The 20,947-nt window shown below is 39.4% G+C and overlaps 1 protein-coding gene across 1 annotated transcript in view; it reads right to left on the reverse strand.

The window, feature by feature from the left end:
- Positions 1-9,732, reverse strand: part of LOC126299032 (autophagy-related protein 101) — a 36,030-nt gene extending 26,298 nt beyond the window's left edge. Inside the window, exons 1-2 of the mRNA XM_049990673.1 lie at positions 9,296-9,732; positions 4,940-5,101 (exon numbers count right to left, since the gene is read on the reverse strand). Of these exons, the coding sequence (XP_049846630.1) occupies positions 4,940-5,101; positions 9,296-9,325 (192 nt within the window). The 5' untranslated portion in view covers positions 9,326-9,732. The remainder of the gene's footprint in view (positions 1-4,939; positions 5,102-9,295) is intronic.
- Between the last annotated feature and the right edge of the window lie 11,215 nt (positions 9,733-20,947).

Genomic DNA, 20,947 nt, shown 5'->3' on the forward strand with positions numbered 1-20,947 from the left:
TAATGTGAAGAGCCTGCATCTGAACAAATATGTTTGCCTAAAATTCCAAGGCTGTGTGAGAGGGAATGTTTGACATGGAAACATTCCCTCCCATACAGCCTTGGCATTTGAGGCAAACATGTTTGTTCAGATGCAGACTCTTTACAGCTATACACAACCATTCTCACTTCAGCCTTCACTGGATGTAATTACACGATCAGCCTAATTCAAAAGCAGATTTTCCAGGTCATCACATCCAATCCTGGCACTGTGCCCCCCCCCCCCCCCCCCCAAAAAAAAAAAAAAAAAAAAAAAAATAACTTTGGGGTACACCACTTGTCACTTCCAAGGGGAGGCCACAATGTTGGGATCATGGATTTACTTCAGACTTTGTACACCTTTAGTAGGCAATTAAAACAACATAACATGCAAGCAGTAAGGCAATTCTGAGAAAATCGCTAGAGAAGTTTTACGTGTTTTATGTAACTGATGCAGCTGTGCAAAGATGCCAACCGTAAGAAGTCACTGTGGTCAAGTGGTTAGCATTGGCGTGTTGGAAGAGGTTCATAGACAAGACAACAGTTGGAGTCCTGATAACACTTTTTAATCCATGTTTTTATTATCACTGGTCACATTGTTTAATTTACGTGACATCCAAGAGATAATATAGTGGAAAAAAAACCACATGCATTTTCATGAAGTTTTAGTGAATTTACTATGTTATTTGCCTATTTATTTTATGCAATTAAATTTTCAAAGATGAAGGACACACTTTGAGAGCCCATGTCAAACCTAAATAAATAATTATGTGAATAAAGGTTTCTTGAAATTATTGCAACCAGTCACTTTTGTTTTATTCTTCATTTTTTAATTATTGCATTACCAGTTTTGAACCGCCTAGAGATTCATCATCAGAGAGTACATTTATTAATTGTCTGCAGTACTGTGGGATTTGTGTACAGTGATTAATACCCATTAGTTGGATATAGGAGAACACAGTAATCTGGAAAATATAATGAATGTTTACCTGTGACATTAATTGTACGGCAGTGCAATCCAACCAATGGATATTAATCACTCTACATGACTTCCACATTGCTGCAGACAACTAATAAATGTACTATCTGATGAATCGCTAGGCGGTTCAAATCCGGTAATAGAATTAAAAAAAAATTAAAGGAAAAAACAAAAGGTGACTGGTTTCAATAATTACAAGACACATTTATTCATCAGTCACAGTGTTCCTCATTCATAACGGATAAAAGTTTTAAATAATGCATATAATGTTATTCATGACCAGTAATATAATGAGTTACAATGTGCCAAATCACAAGAGTAATGCACAATTACTCATCGGACATGCTCACATCATCACACCTTAGAGGATGCTATTTATCATGCAGACATGAAAAACAAATTGAAACTTCATGCAAATACACATTGTCTTTTTTCATTACATTGCCTCTCAAGTGCCATATAAATTAATATGACCAGTGATAAAAAAAAAAAAATTAATAAGCACGTTTGAGCAGGAATCGAACAATCGCCTCATACAAGTTCATCTTTTAAGGTTCTAATGCTTATTACTTGACTACCATGAGCTGTAACAGCCAACATCTAAACACATTAGCCATATAAAAGACGCATAAAACTTCTCTTGCAATTTTCTTGGACTTGCCATAGTGCACCTCATTACTTGCACATTATGTTGTTTTAATGGCCAACTAAAGATGTACAAAGTTTGAAGTAAATCAGTCATTCCGATGTCATGGCCTCCCCTTGTCAGTATTATACTGGTCTTGAGTGTATTAATCAGCGATTTCATGAAGGGTGTGACTTCCTAAAACTGAGCCCTGAAACGAGGTTGATTCTGTCTGACATTTTGCCCATCACACCTAGAACACCTTTTTGTTGCTCTCCCAATATATACAATATCCTTGTTAGATCTTTCACTCCTCCTGCACCTATCTCTGTACCCTACGGCTTCTATGTCTGTGACAGTCCCCACTGTAAGCCTCGCCCTATACATCCTCGTGCCACTATCTATACCAGCCACAAAACATATACTAATCAAAGGGAGAGCGGCCTCTGAAATGACATAGCATACCACCTGTTATTTAAATATTGTTCGGCCTTTTACATTGGCATGACTACCACAAAGTCAGGAGTTAATGTGAATGGGCATAGGTAGAGGGTATATACTAGTAACACACAATATTCTGTTGCAGAGCACGCTGTACAACATAACAGTCATAACCTCAGTGCCCATTTCTACCACACCTGCCATCAGGGTTCTTCCCCCAAGACACCACTTTCTCAGAACTCCCGGGAACTGGCACTACAACATGACATTGGTTTCCGCCACCTATCTGGGCTTAATTTATGTTAGTTTCTTCAAAGTAACTATTCCTTTCTTCACTCCCTTTCAGTTTTCCATATCTTTCATTTTCTAACCTGTATTTTTTGCCACCTCCGCCTCCACCTCTACCACATAAAATGCACTTAGCTTTCCAATCTAACTCATGCACAACGTTTTGGCATTAATCTCTGTCCTGCGCATTAACTTATCTTCCACCTTGAAGCTCTCAGGATTTCAAACCACCCGATGTCGTCTCCAACAATCAGTCTTTCCTTCTCCTCCTGTCCGGTAAGTCTCCCCTGACCCAGGGTTCTGGGTTACTATCCTTAACTGTTCCCCTTTTCCTAAACCTTATCAGTCCTTTTCCTTCACCCCTCTTGTTTCCCCTTCAACCCTTGTGCAAGAATAAGGAGCCACTGGCTCTGAAAGCTTGCAAATTTTAGTGTGTTTTATCCTGCCACTGCTTGGGGAACAAACTTTATCTGTCTAATTACATTATATTTTCAAAAATTGATTATTTTTGTTGATTCATTTAACTGGTTGGTTAACTAGAGCTGTAAGGTGTTCATTCAATTTGCTTTGAGAGGTATGATGCTTTAACTCTAGGTTAATTCTGGTGCTGCAAGAGAGACGTATATTGCAGCATTAACCATCCAAAATGCCTAAAAGGAATGTATATCGCAGCAGTAACTATTCAAAATGCCTAAAAGGAACTAAATTCATATGACTGAATTGTTTTGCTTTAAAGACAAAGTAACAACAATATCTGACCAACAGTTTTAATCCCTCAGGACATACTACACTTCCACAAAGGTTTCTGCAAAGAACCTGAAAGAAGTAGTTCAATACTGGGAAGCATGTGGCACAGTTCTGTTTTACCCTTTCAGCACAGAGCAATTTTACATTTGCCTTTGCTTTGAGATACTGAGAATTAAAGAAAAAAGTTTCTGCTAATAAAAGATCAGACGTACAAAGGTTCTGGGCAATCATATTGGTATATCAATGAAAAGAACAACTCACCAGGAATCTGCCTACCTATTTTCATTTGCTTATAAGCCACAAATTTCACAATATGAATTTCATTGGTACTGTGAAAGCACACAGTTTTAAAAATGGGACTCTCCAAAGGTCAGAGGAAGACAAGGGCACACCACCGCCAATATGATTAGGACTAGTAAGGCACTAGACTGCTCAACCCAATCTTCAGTGTCAGTAAAAGTAAGTGTTGCATCAACTCATTAAAAATTTTTTTCTGCTTTGTGTGTTCTCTTTGCACTATCCTATTTAGCAACATTATTTCAAAGTTTAAGTTTAATCTCTGTTAGAGCTCTGTGAGAGGTGTACACCACAGTCGCACACGAAAGGATCAATCTATTTAAAATAGTGCTCCCTTGTGTGACTTAACTGAACCAATCAACCACGAGAAAGTTGCAGCAAACACTAAAGGCTTGTTTCTATAATCACTGAATAATTTCTGGTACTTCTATTTCAGAAGTTCATTCTGTATTCTTGTGTATTAAGAAATATCTTAAAAATCAATCTTTTGAGATTAGGCCTTTCTGCAGCATAACACATAAGCTGTCATCACGTCATTAATATCTCAGAAACTTATACTCACTTTTCAAAATCATTTTGTCCTATAAATAGTTAAGAGGCCACTACTCAATATATACAAATATCCGGAGAATAACAATACTTCTCTTAATCCTGAATAATCCACTTTTTTCCAACTGAAACCATTTCTAAATGACAAAGTTCATAATGCAATAGAACTATTCTAAGACAGTAGTTTAAGTAACTGCCTTCAAGACAACAGATACTTACAAAGTTTTAGAGGTGGTCACAGCAAGTTTAAACATTTTTCTTTTGAAGTGCTCTGTGCAACAAGTACTATGTAAATGGAAAGATGACTTAGAGTAACAAGCTGCAAGGCAGGACAAAAATTTGTGGGATAATTTATGAGAAAATTCTCATTTCAAAATCAAATCATACCAAAACTGCCGATAATTACATCATCTTACTGCCCCCCCCCCCCCCCCAAACACACACTTGTTACGTTATTGATGAAGGAGACTCCAGATGAAGGGTAAGTAAATGCTCTTGTTTTTTTTTTATCTACAGTATGCAACAGTATTTGTTGGCAACTGTTCAATAGTTGTCAAAACATTATTTGCAGTTTCTTCTACTAAGGAGTGTGTGTCACTTCAGTAAACATCCAAATTACATCACCTACTGAATTTTTAAATGGGAATGTTTTGTTATACATGATAGTGAACTGATAAAGGATACATTTCATAGCAAGATCCTTCTCAAGTCCAATTTGAAGTGGCACATACATATTACTTTCACAAAGAAGCTATGCCACTCTTGATTATATCTTACCCAGAAGCTGGAAATCAATACATTTTGATCATGAAAAATTTCAGCAGTTACTAACACCAGCTCTTTACCTTTCTTTTCAAAGTGTCAAAATGTTGCTCCTATAGTGCTCAATTTATATTTAGTTTGCAGATAAATGTATGTTCCAACTGCAGATGGTATGAAATTGATAATGAAACAAAGTTCACAACAAATTACAAGTTCATTATTTCAAATACTTACATATGTAAAATCAATGAAATCACAGTCCACATCACAGTAGCCGACAGTGCCTACTGAGTAACTACCTTCTTGCTTATATCGAAATTTACCCAATGATCGGTGGAAAAGTACTGTGTGAAAAAGACTTGCTACAGCTTCATCAACTTGTCTGCCCTCTACAGTCTGCCAAAAGAAAATTAATCATTAATCTAAAGCCCATATTTCCTCTTCATTGCCTATAAGAGGCACCAAAACCATTTTTCTACCTTACATGACTAATAAAAATACTGAATGAAAAATGAAAGTCTTTGCAGAACAAATTAATTTATATTTTACCTTCACACAGTGACAATTAAGAAACTACTACTAAGTTATAGCTAGAATTTGAGTATAAACATTGAATATGGATGTTTTTCTGTTGCGGATAACACACTTATCAGCATTAAAAGATGTAAAATGAATAATTCAGTAAGCCACATCACAACAGTTAACAGTGCTAATGAAATTCTAAAGCCCCAGTTCCAAATATTAGCTCAGGACAGAGTTTTAATCTGCCTGGGAGATACAGCACGATGTACATTCAAGGCAAATTTGATGATTCAGTCACTAAATATTATCTGCTCATTGGTAATTATTTCTTTTATCATATGAACCTGATTTATTCCTTTATCTGGTATTCATTTAGCTCTATTCTTTGCACTTTATTATTTCAGTCTGTTGTCCTCAGTGGAGATTCTTCACATTTCCTAAACAACCTAAGATTGTCCACAATCAGGTAATAACTATTTCTCTATACTGATTTCTTCACATAACCCATTCATCTCTTCCACGCAATTTTCTGTTTTTCTCAGTCCTTTTATTTCTGTTATTGTGATTTTTGAAGTAATGGAAAATTTGTTCAGTTTAATCTGTCTGTTTATTTAAATATTTTCCCCTCATTATGTAGCATCTGATTTCAAATCCAAACTGTTTCCATGTTCTCCATTCCCTCTACTTCCCCCATGTTAAAATAATGTAGCAACGTATTCTGCTGCACATAGTGCTTGGAGTTTAAACCTTTTGACTTTATTGGTCTGTCCAAAATAAGTCTTCAGAGATTTTAATGCATGTATAAAATTTGAGCGCTACATTCTTCATAATTGTTGCCAAAAGAATCATTTTAACAATGGCTAAATTTATAGCAGTGGCAACAGTTGCTATGTCACCTGCAAGGGCAATATAATTTTGCCATCTTAACTTTTGGCCATGCACACCCACATCCTCCATCAATCCTTGCAGCCTCAACATAAGACAATATTTGTAATACCCACAGTCTGCTTAATTTATGGAAGAAGAGAGGAAATCTCACTCCAGCCCATGGTCAATTTATTCAGTGCTAAGTATGCATATCCAATTAAGACTGCCTAAATCAGTGGTTCCGAACCTTCCTCAGAACAACCCCCCCTGCCACCGAGTTCAGTCAGGCATTAGCTAGTAAACACCCCCCCCCCCCCAAACATCATCTCCAACTTTAGCACCTATCTAATCTGTAGAATGAACTGCTTTTCTTGGAACATCTATTTTTAAAGTGACGAAAGATGAATGAAATTATATTTAGTAGAGAGAGAGAGAGAGAGAGAGAGAGAGAGAGAGAGAGAGAGAGAGAGAGATAACAGCACCCCAGACTATATCCTTAATGACCAAACCGAGTTAGCTAACACCCCTTTCCTGGAAAATTTCCAAAAATTATTTTCCACCCTCCAAAGCAAATGATATTCTTACGCTTAGCTGCAGATCAAGTAGCAAATTTATGTGTTACTACAATTCTCATGATGGTAAATGTAAATAAATAATGTAGCCTACTGTCTTACCTATACAGTACTAAAAAAAAGCTCAACTATATAATTAATGTAACAGTATTTACCACAAAGCTCACACTATCAATGTCTCCCTGTACTAGTTTAAAAGGTGTTTCAGTAGCTTCAGTGTATTTATGAACTTTTCCAGACATGAGACGTCTTCATGATGTCACAACATACCATAGTATCTTTGTTACTCATATGTTTGTAAGCGCTTTGTATTGTATCAAAACATGTGGTGTGTGCTAGAAATCTTTTCTGTGACAAACCTAAAAAGCTCAGCAAGAAAAATATATGTGTGCAACAATAAGAATGCAGTGGGAATGAATTCACATCTGTTGGACGAATGTAATGAAAACAAACACTCCAAACCGACATTTCACGTAAGTCACATCCAATGAAAATCTGTAATGCAACCATCTGTGTGGCATGCTTATAATTATGTATTATTTATACTTTAGGACAATTAATATGTAAAAAATGCAATGAAAGCATGAAAAACATCTGAAGATAAATCATAATGATTCAAAACCGGTAATAAAGGAACTGAAAATAAATTTTTGGCTGGTTGCTGTCTCAACACCATCGACATTAATGCTACTAATTGAGAAAAGTAATTATTGATAACTTATATAATCAATATTAAAGACTTACGAAATTGTGGTAATAGTAGCGATCTCTTGAAAATAATTTAGTTTTTTGACAAACAATTGAACCATTTACTTTTTACCCCTCAGAAAATTATATTTTACCCCTCAGGTGGTAATTACCGTGAGGTTGGGAACCATTGGTCTAAATCAGTAGTGGACTGGAGCAGTTCTTCTTCCACAATTGAAGCTGTGTCGGGAGAGTAACAATATTGTGGAAATTGGACTTCCATTTCTTTACCCATCAGTAAAGGATATGATTTGGTTTTCTTGTGCTCTATTCCCATTATCAGATCTTTCTCCCAAGAAACTGTAAAGGAGTGTCTTACCACAGTTCTTTTTAATTTACTATTGTTGACATTTTTAGCAAGAAATTTGATTTTGAAGTTACCATTTGAAAGAGAGATTGTGGGATCAAGTTTGTCTCATCGTCATCAAATTTGAATTCCTATTGTAGAGATGCACTCTCCATGTGATTCTGTTCTTCCATTTTTTAGTTAGCTTACAAAGATAATATGCTTGTTCTATTATCATGTAATGTCTTACTACTGGGATTATGCTGAAGTTTTCCTGAACACAAACATTTCCTTTTGAAGTTCTTCCCTATTATTTACTAACCTAACAATGGAAACTTAATATTCCACTACAGCCATATTTGTCACTTAATGTGATGAGCCATATCTCATTATCATTTTTACCTCCAATTGTTTTCTTCTTTTGTGTTACACCATCCGTTTCATGTGTTAAATATTCTTTCTTAAATTCCTCAAATTTCATAATATTGTGTAGAAAACTCAAGTTTGACTTAGCGCACTATCACATTTCTGTACTTCTGCATTTTATTAATTGCTTATGGCTTCTACCAAATGTACCTATTGCTTATATAAAATATCTAAAAATTACCAATACGTGTGAAATGATATAAGTAGATCAGTGTTCATGAAATCCTACAAGAGACCATTTCATCTAAAGCCTGATGTATCAATACTAATTATTCAGTCAATATGGAAAAAGCTACAAAAAATCCATTAAAAACTGCATATCCAAAAACATTATATAATACAACATTGATATACTACAAACTTTTAAAATGAGTGTGATACCGCGAATATAGCACATAGACCCACACTTTAGACAAGTACCCGACACATCCATAGAGTTAAATGAGATTCTGGAAAAGCTGAGATAGGAGGACAAACTGAAAGATTATGAAAAAATTTTGAGAACCATATGGTAGAGGCTGTTCACAATATTTAAACATGATATTAACTGTCCATTGTGTTAACGTAATCAACAAGCACTGAATTACACTAAATAGCTACGAACTGAAACGCTTACTTATTCAGTGTAAAATGTCCCTTCACAAAAGTTAATTCTGCATAATACGAAATTGATTCACGGCAATTTTTTTTCTTGTGTTTTTGCGGCGGGGTGTTAGCAAATGCACGCAGAAACAATATTTTCATTTACCTTTCATACCGTAACAAAAATAACATCACATTCCCAACTTGCCACAACTGCAGAAAATTGATTTTTTAAATGTAGAAGTTCAACTCATTACCTAACAGTAAACTCAACTCTCTCTCACCGCATGTTAAAATGCCTTTGTCTTTATGCAAACACGTCTAATATATTAATATATTCACCTGGGTTTATTGTCGTGATTCGAATGCAAGAGCAGATACGAAGTAAAAAGAAGACGTAATGACCGGCGCAATTAACACAGCCGGTACTGAAAATAGGAACGCTCTTTCACAATATTTGTGCCACTGATACAAACTACTTCACACAGAGACGAATTATCGCATCTACCCTTTTTAAATAGTTCTGTAGTACACTTCAAACTGAAAATGTTTGGTAATTTTCAACAACTATGGACCGTCGTTACTTACCAATTCAAAAGTCTGGGATCTTGCATTCATGTTCTATTTTTGAGAATTTTCGCAACTGATTATTCATGACTATTAATTTTTTTAGCTAGCCGTATTTCCACTTGCTAGCGTGGAACACTTTAAAACCTACTTTGCACTACAAGCGCACACAACAAGCGTTGGATTGTGTCAGCTGTTCTTTGTTTATGTGCAAGAATATAAAGTAGCTTATGTTTTTCTTCGAATATCTAGAGCTTTCAGTTCACAACAATTACCGACACTTTCTTCAAACCTTCTTATCGTTTGGAAAAAACACACATGCCGACGGCTAGATACACTGCCACACAAATAGAAATGCATAATATTACTGACGCCGCCCCAGCAAGCTTTCACCACATATCCTCTCCCGGCCCCTCATGCGTTTCTACGTCATGCCAGAGACTCTCGTGTATGAAATGAACTCCGTCGATAAGCCAAGCCACGTTATCGATATTTTTGTTCACAATATCGATGCCATTTCGCGTAAACTTGTTTCGGAGCATAAGCGAACGAAGTTCATTCTTTCAGATATTCATAGTCAATGTCGTGTAGTCAGCAGAGAGTAAATGCATGACATGTCATTCAGTTCATTTTTTCCAAATAGGTGTGTAAGAAGACAAAAAGTGTCCGTATTCAAGGCAGGCTTCCGAAATTGGGGCTACCATCTTCTGCGCGAAATACAAATCTTCTACTAAGAATATCTGCAAAAAAGATTATTAGTTCAGAAAATTTAACACCTGCCCAGCTTCGAGGTACCAGTAGCTAGAAGGAAAGAGGATTAAGGTTAAACGTCCCGTTAACGACAAGGTCAGTAGTGGCACAACCAAAGTTCGCATTTCATTACAGTTTTTCATAGGAAGCCACTCAGCATGCATCTAAAGTGATTTAGGAAAAATATTGAACATCTAAGTCTAGGTAGCCAGACGCAGATTCCCGAATGAGACTCCAGCGTTTTAATTTCGTGAGGTATAGAGACGTTTGAATGCGTACGTTGAAGAAAGGATGTATTATGGGTAGGATCTGTCGCAGTCTCGTTGAAGAGACCGTACTGGTATTTTCCAGACCTGATTTATGGCAAGCATGGAAAACCTGCATCAGGGAGGGGATTTGAATCTACTCCTCACTCAAGAAGTCCAATGTGTTCATCAGTAATATTAATCGTCTATACAACTCTATCGTAGTCATTAAACAAGTTTATCACAAACTGTTGAGAGCCTCTGAACGAGAGAATTCGATTTAGATTAAAAAGAAAATTCTTACTCATCAATAGTCACTAGAAGCTGAGGCTGAAAGAGACACAAAAGGACGAATGTAGTTCGTCCAAAGTCAATAGTCACTAGAAGCTGAGGCTGAAAGAGACACAAAAGGACGAATGTAGTTCGTCCAAAGCCATTTAGTTCTCAGCTACTCGCTCAAGGACAGTGTTTTACCGCTGTGCCATGCGCACACAACACATGAGTCATCTTAGTCTCTTCATTACTGAGCGAAGTGGAGGAGTAGTTAAATATTGGAATCTAATTCAGGAGTAGTGGGGCTCATATTCTCGACTTAACCATATTGATGAACCCTTTTGTGGATTCACTAAATAAGGGCAGGCGGATGCTGGGACGGTTGCTTAAAGAAGGTCACAGCTCAGCTCCTTCTTCATACTTGCCTAAACCATGTTTCTGCCCCAGTCTCTGATGCCACTGACGTCAACGGAACGATAATCTTTAGCAGTCTTCAGTACCCTTAAATAATCAAGGGTCTAAGAATCCATGCCAATGCTGGGCAAAGAAAAGCTCAAAATATTTGAGATGAGGCTATTCCTTTCATAAACTGCACTACCTTACAACACCCTAATGAATGAATTATTGTCAACTGCACAGCACGTCAACTAATATACTTGGTAATCTATCATCATTTTCTGATGCGATTTAGATATTGTTTATTAGCTTGTCTCTGATATTTATTTGCCCCTACACTATACAGTAGTCTGTGGAGAAGGTAGTGTCGGCAACGAGATAATTAGAAACGGAACTCAAGCTCAGATTGGGGACGGATGGGGAACGCAAGCGGCCGCGCCCTTCTGAAGGAAGCATCCCAGAATTTGCCTGAAGTGATTTGGGGAATCACGGAAAACCTAAATCGGGATGGCCGGACGCACGTTTGACACATCGCCCTCCCGAATGGTGGTTCACGAAGTAACTATGCAGGTGTATTTTTTTTTTTTTTAATTACAGTCGCCGCCTTGGTACATTCGTTTACTTCAGCCAAATTTTACGTACATCTTCAGACTGCTGTTCATTTGTCTTCTTCGTCTTTCCCAGTATCTAAATATAAGCTAGTTGTCTGTCTCTCTCTCTCTCTTTTCAAAAACGATAGTTACAAGTAAAAGTAGTAAAAACAGTCTCGATCGCACAATAATATATTAAAATATTACAGGTTTCAGCCTCTAATAGCAGGCCATCTTCAAATAATGAACCATCCGGCTGACGATGATGACACTTGGAACAGGTGTGCTGACCTCAGTCGCAATACTGCTCACGTTGTTGCTACTCATAACGGGAAACCATTTTCTCTTGTTGCCTTAACTTTGCGTTAAAGTGGTGGCTTCCGTTTACAGCTGTCCAAAGAAGGCAGGAAGGAAGGTTGGGGCTTAACGTCACGTCGACAACGTGGTCATTAGTGACGGAGCACAAACCCGGATTGCATCAAGGGTGGGGAAGGAAATCGGTCGTGCCCTTTCGAACGAACCTGGCCGCCATTTATCTGGAGCTGTTTAGGGAAAACACGTAAAATCTAAGTTTGGATGGCCGACACGGATTTGAACCGTCCTCCTCCCGAATCCGAGTCCAGTGGGCTAATCGCAGTGCCACTTTGTTCATTACGGTGTCCAATTTAGTGCACACTGTAGTGTGGAGTATTCTTCATAAAAAAATCACAAACGCATTTTTTAAAAACCTTTCTCTCCCCTACCTGTAAAGATAGAGTAGGTTGTCTGCGATACGATCCACTGCAGAGGCAGGGAATTTTCAGCCAAATACCAGGAGAACTGGTAGATGGAGTCGCAATTGGGATTGTTTGGAAGGAGATTTCCAGCTGTGGGATTTGCCTTACATCTAACAGAAACTTCCCAAAAACTTGCTCACAACTGGCGCATCAAAACTTGATAGCTGAGTGTGTGTGAAAGTGTATATGGTTAGGTGTATCCGTTAATATAATAAAAATTTAATATTAGCGTGTATATATATATATATATATATATATATATATATATATATATATATATATATATATATAAAATGTAATATTAGCATATATATATATATATATATATATATATATTCCTCATCGCCTCCTAAATCACTGGACCAATTTCAACCAAATTTAGTTCACATATCTTTTACTATCTATACAGAAACACTGTGGGGGTAAGAAACACCCGACTCTCAAACGGGTGTCGGTAGGGGTGAAAAACAAGCGTAGCTCACGAAGCGTAAATAGTCAGAATATATCCATCCAGTATTTGGGAATGAACACTTAGTGGCTTGCAGCAAACTTTACACATAATTTCAAACCCTTATGAGACTTTTTCTCACTGACGCTTGCACAAAACGATGAAAGGAAAAGGGTTTTACTTACTATATTTTCACTGTTCATGAAGTAAAACTACCGCATCACACATGACCTTTTAATCTATTATTGATTTACTAATAGCTCTACTCGCAACACATTTTGCGGGCGGTATTTACATATGCTGTCTAATGAACTTTCAAAAATATATCATTGCACAATCCATGATTCAGGAAATATGACGCCATAAATGGGCTGCGTGAAAACGAAACTGCAGGGTGAAATTCACTAGAGATAATGGATCGATTTCAGCCAAACTTGGTATGTTCATTACTTATTGTCTGGAAAGAAATACCGCGGGGGCGAGAATCAACAACTTCCTATTGTGGTGGAGATGGTAATGTGGCATTGGACACAGAAAGGAGGAGAAATGGACAGACAGGGAGGAGGGAGAAGGGGGGGGGATAGGACACTGACAAAGAGAGGGCGAGGAGGAGGTTGACAGAGAGAGGGGAAGGAACAGACGGTGGGAGAGAGAGGAGAGGAGGATATGGACAGAGAGGGGAGAGGGGCAGTGACAGAGTGAGGGGCGAAAGGAGTGAACAGAGTGGAGGGTAGAGGAGGTGGGCAGTGATAGAGGGAGGAGAATATAGTCAGACAGGAGGTGGGGGAGATGGACAGAGAAAGGAGGAAGGAGGAGGTGGACTAGCTAAAAAGTAGAGTAAATAGATAATTAGGCAACGCTGGGTACTCAGCTAGTAGAGTATTATGTGATGTGTTGCTTGACACGTGTAGTGCACCTTAGGCGTTTCGATCGACGGCAACTGTTGGACGTTTTCATAAAAAGAAGAAGAAAGCTATGTACACAGACTTAAATAATACAATCACTATTCCAAACATCAGGCAAGTACACATGGTGTCGCAGTCGCAGAATAAACATATATAGATGGTTTTCTATATTTATGTTTTTTATGTGACTTGGCCACAGGACACAGAAAGGAGGAGAAATGGACAGACAGGGAGGAGGGAGAAGGGGGGGGGGGGGAATAGGACACTGACAAAGAGAGGGCGAGGAGGAGGTTGACAGCTGTCTTGAAGTTTGGAATACCGGTCTTTGGGGCTGTGTGAATCTTTACATTTGCGATTTTTGTATGAGACAGAGATATTCGAAGCGGCAGTCATATAAATAAAAAAAGGCAGTTTTGTGCAGCAGTTGCCATGCTGTGGACCCATACTACACAAAAGCTTTCTTTTTTTTTTACTTTAGTTAGAGACCGCGTAGCTGGAATAGGATAAATAGGGACTGTGTCAGTATTGAAGATATTTGTTTGTAGCTCTGCGCAAGGGTGATTAAAGGAGGGGGAGGAAGAGGCGGAGGGTGATCGCTCCGCCCCCGAGACGTGATAGCAAATATAAAAAATAGTATTTTTTAACTCTATGAAGTTAAGCACGCAAATTTAAAGACCTGGTGAGTAGACTTAGTCATTTGCTTCAGTATTCCGCAAGGCATCATAGTTTGTGTGTCTAGGAGAATGTACTAGCTGTACCAGTCTCATGGTCGACTCTCAAACTGTGTGCACCAAACATTAGCACGATTTCCCGATCTGTCCCAGCATAACCCGCTTTGCTTCGCCCATACGGCTCGAACTGCTTTGACACCGTTCTTGCAATTACTACTATTGCTATTCATGAAAAAGTCACACTTTTCACGAGACATCTCTGGCGTAACTGCTAGGGTCATTTTATTGCAATCAGTAATGGACAACTCTTCATAACTCTTGTGTGCCTTGCTGGAGTGCTCAGCCAAACATTAACTGTAGGTTTTTCCAAAAAGAGACTACTGACCGAAGTTTTGACCGATGCTTTCTCACCTTAAAAAACAATGCGAGAAAATGTAGCTGCAGAATTCAGCTTGCTGTACGATCAAGCCAAAAGATCTGGCAGATATTATAGGAAGCACCATTCAAACACCCAGGATCACATCTCTACAAGTTAACAGACCTAATGCTGCTCCATGAAGTACGAAAAGTTATTTTAGGGTGAATGCGTTTATCCCTGTTCTTGGCACAATAAACACCGACCTAGAAAACAGATTCTTTAAAGACGTTTTCGGTCGCTACATGTTGGCCCTCAACTATGTACCCTCAGACTCAGAGTTGAAATATTAAAAGTTTCGGCTGGTTTTGTTGTCTATGGCCTAGGATACGTAATTGCCGCATTACAAGCCAAATGCTGCTGAGTCTACAGTATATGAGGCTTGTCCAGAAAGGAAGTTCCGATCAGTTGCGAAATGGAAACCACAGTGAAAACCCGATGAAGCTTTGCACAGATGTGTTGGGTACGGTCTCTAGTATGACCGTCGATCGTATCAAGGCGCTCTTTTCAGTTGTGAGCGCACTGTGAGCGAGTAAAGGTGCCTAGAACAACTATGTCTCCGTCCAAGTAGGAGGGCCCACTGAAAGACTTCGCCTTAAGGAAAGCAGCCCACCTAACACAACTGCTACGCACTTCCTTCTTCGTGGCAATTCTCAGCCGCACTCTGCAGGGGCAGTGAAGACGTTCCTGCAGCCTTTTCGATGGGAAGTGTTCGATCACTGACAACACAGCCCTAATTGACTTGTCCTAAGTATCATCTCTGTTCACATGAAACTCTGGATACGAAGACAACACTTGGGCGCAGGCTACGCGCTATAGACCAGCGTAGAGAATTATCATAAAGCATAAGCGGCTGCCTTCTATAACGGTGGTGTTGGAAATTTGGTATAACGCTCCTACAAATGCCTAAGTTATCGAAGAGGCGACTATATAGAGAAGTATGTGGAAAGTGTAGCTAACTCTTGCAAATAAAATGTTTCTGATTTCCACAGTGGTTTCCACTTAGAAACCGATCGGAACTTACTTTTGGACAACCCTCGTACAATATGAAAATACACATGAATCGAATAGTTGAAGGTTCCTATCACTCGGCAATTGCGAATTTTGAATGTAACATAGAAATTTCTAAATGAAAGATTGCCATTAAATAAAATCTGCAGGTACTATTCTTAACGACTTTAAATGTTGAGTACGATAGCAGAAGTAGCTATAAGAATGCCGTTTATTACTGCAAAACTCTTATTGGTGTCGATGGTCCAGCAATAAAATAAAATATAAGTTGAATAACAGGGAAACAATAGATCCCTACTTCTCGTAATTCGTTATGAACAACAACATAGCTCGCGAGATATTCACTTCTAAACGCATACTACATCTTCACTGCAGAAGCCACGGAACTCTCACAAGTGCACAGGTCGGCACTACGAAATATTTCTACCTTCCGCTACTACGCGCAAACTGTTCCACTCTCCAAGTATTTCCCGCGTTTGTCCGTCATGCCTTCCCATCCAGCACTCCCCGTGTCATGTGCCACCCGATGCTCCTCCCCCACTTCCACACAGTCTCTCCATTCTTCGGTAGTCGCCTACCGTAGTAACGAGAGCTGTGCTTGGCTAGAGCGCTCTCGCCATATCTTCAAGCCGACGCATACTCACAAACATATTGAAACACAAACGAAATACTGGATTTACATCTAAATAACTTGAAATTAAATAAATATTCCAACGGCTGGACCATAAACACGCTCTAACACATATTATTAATTACATAAACAAATTAAATAAACGTATATCAAAGGAACAGAAGCAAAAGTAGGCCAGTAGCCTAATGTCTCTTTGCTTTCTAAAACACAGTAAATATTTGACCAATTTCGTCATAAATAGTGAATATCGGATATAAACAAAGACATAAATGAATAAATATATTTATAAGCATGCTGCTACGGTTTTTTGGTGTAACTGTGGAGTACTTATGGCCTGGCGCAATCAATAGTTATCGGCCACTTTGGCCTCCAATAACTCATGTACTCTTCAAGTTACATGTTTGTAATTCAGACCAATTTAGGTTTACACCAACAGCTTTCGAAAGACACGTCGATCGACAAAATCGGATGAACCATTTAGATTTAGGAAATTCGTTGCTAGGTGTTACTTGTATAATTTACCGTCAGATACTAAACTTTAAACTAATAAAAATATTGAAAGTCTGATTACACCATCAGAAGCGTCGTGTAAATAATGGTAATGTACATGTTTCTTTTTAAGGTATCATGATTTCTCTAGCTATTATTAATTTCTTCATGAGCTATGAAATGTCTGCCATTATGGTTTCACAAAGTCCACCATCTTCAGCACTCCCAGCATACAAATCTCCTTCATCGACACAAAGCACAGTCCTCGTCACAGCATCAACATGGAATTCCCAGCCAACTTAGAACATTTTCGGGGAGCCACAACTCGCCCGTTACCTCACAACACACTTCTACCAAAAGTGTGCTCATCTTCAACAAGGTCCATTGAATCAGTGATTAGGGATGCGGAAACCGTGGCTACAAAGTACGACAAGGAAACAGGGGTGGATGAAGCTGACTGCATTTCTAATCTGAATGTAGAAATCAAGATGTCGGTGGCAAAATGGAAAAGAGGAGATGCAAACAAAAAACTTCTACCAGGCTATGCAGTTGATTGTTTGCAGTTTTGCACTCCGGTGATTTTCTCTTCAATCAGATCTATAATACTGATTGTTTCTTCTCTTTCTGTGTCAACTGCAATAGTAGAAAGGGAAGAAAACAATAGTGTGAAAATTGATCAATAGATGGCGCTGTGTGTGTCAGAATACGTAAATGGGAACACCTGTCATGTGCACGACCCACTGAAGTTGTATAAACACACGAAGTACACGGCTTTTCCTCCTATCGCGTCTGCGACGTTCACCATGACTGTCTCAATGCAGGATCGCGCTCTGCTTGTAAAGCTGTATCATAAGTATGATGACTGTGCACACGTTGCTCTGCAGAAGTTTCGGACACTCAAGGGTTTGAAAAGAGGCGTTGGTCCGATATCTGCCGTCCATTCTTTCCCCCTTGGCAGGTCCCCGGACTCGCTCACGCTACGTGGACTTCTGCGCGCCGGAGATCATCGCCATCAGTGTCTCGTGTGCGTCGTCGTGTTTAGTGTTCAGTGTTCACCGTCGCCCTCCATCGTTCACCTGTGCCATCGCCGTCTTCAGTGTTTGTGCGTCGTGTCAACAGTTTCAAGTGTGGATTATCGTCGAGTGCGAACGGCTCCGTGTTTGTCTTTGTGTGTCAACTGTTTTCTTGCCCACCGTTCTGTAACCTATGTGTAATCTTTCTGTTTTTTCTCATTGTGTATCCTATGGCTGAAGAGCAGCATAGAACGCTGCTGACAGCCTGCCTGTTGTACCGGCTTTAAAATAACAATAAAGAAAAAAAAAGATATCTGAACCGTGGGTCTGGAGAATATGATTCAGAAATTCGAAAAGATGGGTTCTTTTCGTGTGCAACCTTGTAGAGGGAGGAAATGAATAGATTCGACGTCAGTGGAAGCAGTGGCCACAGCAATGCAGGAGAAGACGAGTGGCGGTGTGCAAACGTGTAGTGCAGGGAGAATTGCCCTAACATTGGACATACCCGTGACCATGGTGCATAAACTCCTACCAAACATCCTTCTTTGTATCCACTCAAAATTACTCATGTGCACGAGTTGCTTCCTGTTGACTTGCCAGCAAGAGAGACCGTTGCCTTAGAATTTCTTACTCACGTGGAAGTGGACAATGATTGTCTGTGGAAGATTTTGTGGACAGACGTAGCCCACTTCCATCTGACAGGATATGTCAATACACAGAATTGTCGCATATGGGCAATAGGAAATCCACACACAAATCAGCAGATATCAATTCATCCTGAAAAGGTCACTGTGTGGTGCGGGTTTACGGCATTATTTATCATGGGGCCGTATTTTTCCGAAGAGACAGGTGCTTCTGGTCCTGTTAACTGTACCGTCACTGGTAAGCGTTATGAGTGTCTTTTGCGCAACCATGTCATTCCAGCTCTCCAACATCGAGGATGTGTGGATGGTATCATGTTTATGCAAGATAGTGAACCTCCGCGCATTGAAAATCCTATTAAGCAGCTGCTGAAGCGCCATTTAGGAAATGCTAGAATTATCAGCCGCCATTTCCCTACAGCCTGGCCGTCCCGATCACCTGATCTTAATCCGCGTGACTTCTGGCTGTGGGGCTATCTGAAAGATGTTATGTTCAGTGTTCCGGTTGCAAACGTAACTGCATTGAAGGCACACAATGCGCTACACATTCTGAACGTGACCCCAGAAACACTTCCACCAGCTGTGGAACATGCCGTTTCTCGATTTCAACTTTTTGCAGAAAACGGTGGGCAGCATATTGAACATGTTTTGCGCCAGTCACACAGAAATTAAAATCCGATTTGATTTTGATTGATGCTTTTTATGCGATTTTTGGCCTTAGGACGATATTAAAAACCGATTTTTCCCATCCGATGTGGACCTTTCCGCGATGGATGGGCATACGACATACGTACATAACTAACAGTATCACAGCTGTACACCCATGCACACTGAGTAGTACAATTTAGTTAACGTCAAACGTGCACTTTAGGCATTGTTGTATGTCACTTGTTATTTGTAGTCGACCACTATTAAATTATGATGCTTGCTGCGCCATCTATCGCTACATGTGCCACATGTTTCATCCCTTCTCCGATAATATTCCGTTGCAGTTTGACGTCATTCTGACCAGTGGTGTTATTTCTACAGCTGGTTGAAAGTTTAACTTTAATTATAATCACCCTGCACATCCTGCGGTTATTTTTTTATTTTTAATAAACGAAGCTATAGAAAACAACTGTGAATGCAACAAATTTAAAACTTATTAGTTAAATAAAGCATATTTTTGCAATTCTTTGATATTTTTTAAGAATCAAAACAGCTTAAAATAGTAGTTTTAAAGATTTTTCCTTATCTTTGAGGGGGAGGATACCCGGATTTTCTTTCTCTTCCAGGCAACTGCCCTACCTACAAAATTTCAGTAATCCACCACTGGTTTCGGGGCTATACAGAAACCAATGAGGCACCAGTGGTATTAAACATATCATAGGTTATCTGCGTGGACTATGATAACCAAGGGCCTTCCAGTACAGACGATCCTACTGGGCTGCTTTCACGCCAGCATGAGTGGCGCTGAAAAGAGAAAGTAAATGTTGGAATTAGTCGGCTGGACATTTCCATTAGCCTTACTGATTGAGAAATCATATCATGGTAACACCTCTTAAATGTCATGTTTGCAGTGCATATCTAATGGTGTTATTGCACAATGACTGGGTCATCTGTTGGTGTATATCGGGCATGGGCAACCTTTGGTGACCCACGGACCTGTGGACGAGCATTGTCCTATTGGAAAACGTCACCAAAATACTGTCGCATGAGAGGTAACTCATGAGGGCGCAGAGTGCCCATGATGTACCAATGTGCTGTTAGAGTTCCTTCAACCACTATCTGCCATGACCTAAAGTTATGCCTCATGGCTTCCCTCATGATGATGCCAGGAGTAATACTGCTGCATCTCTCCAAAATGGGACATCTCATCAGGGGGCCATTATAACCGCCGACGATGGTCATCCAGGGTAGGATAGAAACGCACCTCATCGTTGAAGACAGTGTGACGCCATTCATCAGCAGTCCAGTCGCAGCACCACTCCAAATGCAACTGTTTGTGTTGTCGTGTTAAGAGACATCCTACACAAGAGATAGTAAATCCCTAGTGAGGCTGCTGATAGTCTCCAACCATTGGTCCAGGATGAGACAGGATGCTGAAAAGAGCTATGCTCGGATGGTATGCGCAGATGTGAAGGGATTATGATGTTGTTTGTTGCACAGTACGGTAATCGTCTCTTGTGATGGTCACATGTGGCCGACCAGAAACTTGGCGGCACGTATGACTGTCCTCACATTCCCATGCAGTCCAACACTGGGCCACAGTCACACCGAATTGCCCCACAAATCTGGATAACTTTGTTATTTTCTGAACACTATCTTGCATGAGTATGTTGCATCTCCGTATCCTTGACAGTGATCGCTCAACACCTGATGCTGTTCATGCCCATTATATACCAGACCAGGCCCTTTAACACCACTAAACAGACCAGAA

This window comes from Schistocerca gregaria, chromosome X (genome assembly GCF_023897955.1).
Source record: "Schistocerca gregaria isolate iqSchGreg1 chromosome X, iqSchGreg1.2, whole genome shotgun sequence".
Taxonomy (NCBI): Eukaryota; Metazoa; Arthropoda; class Insecta; order Orthoptera; family Acrididae; genus Schistocerca; species Schistocerca gregaria.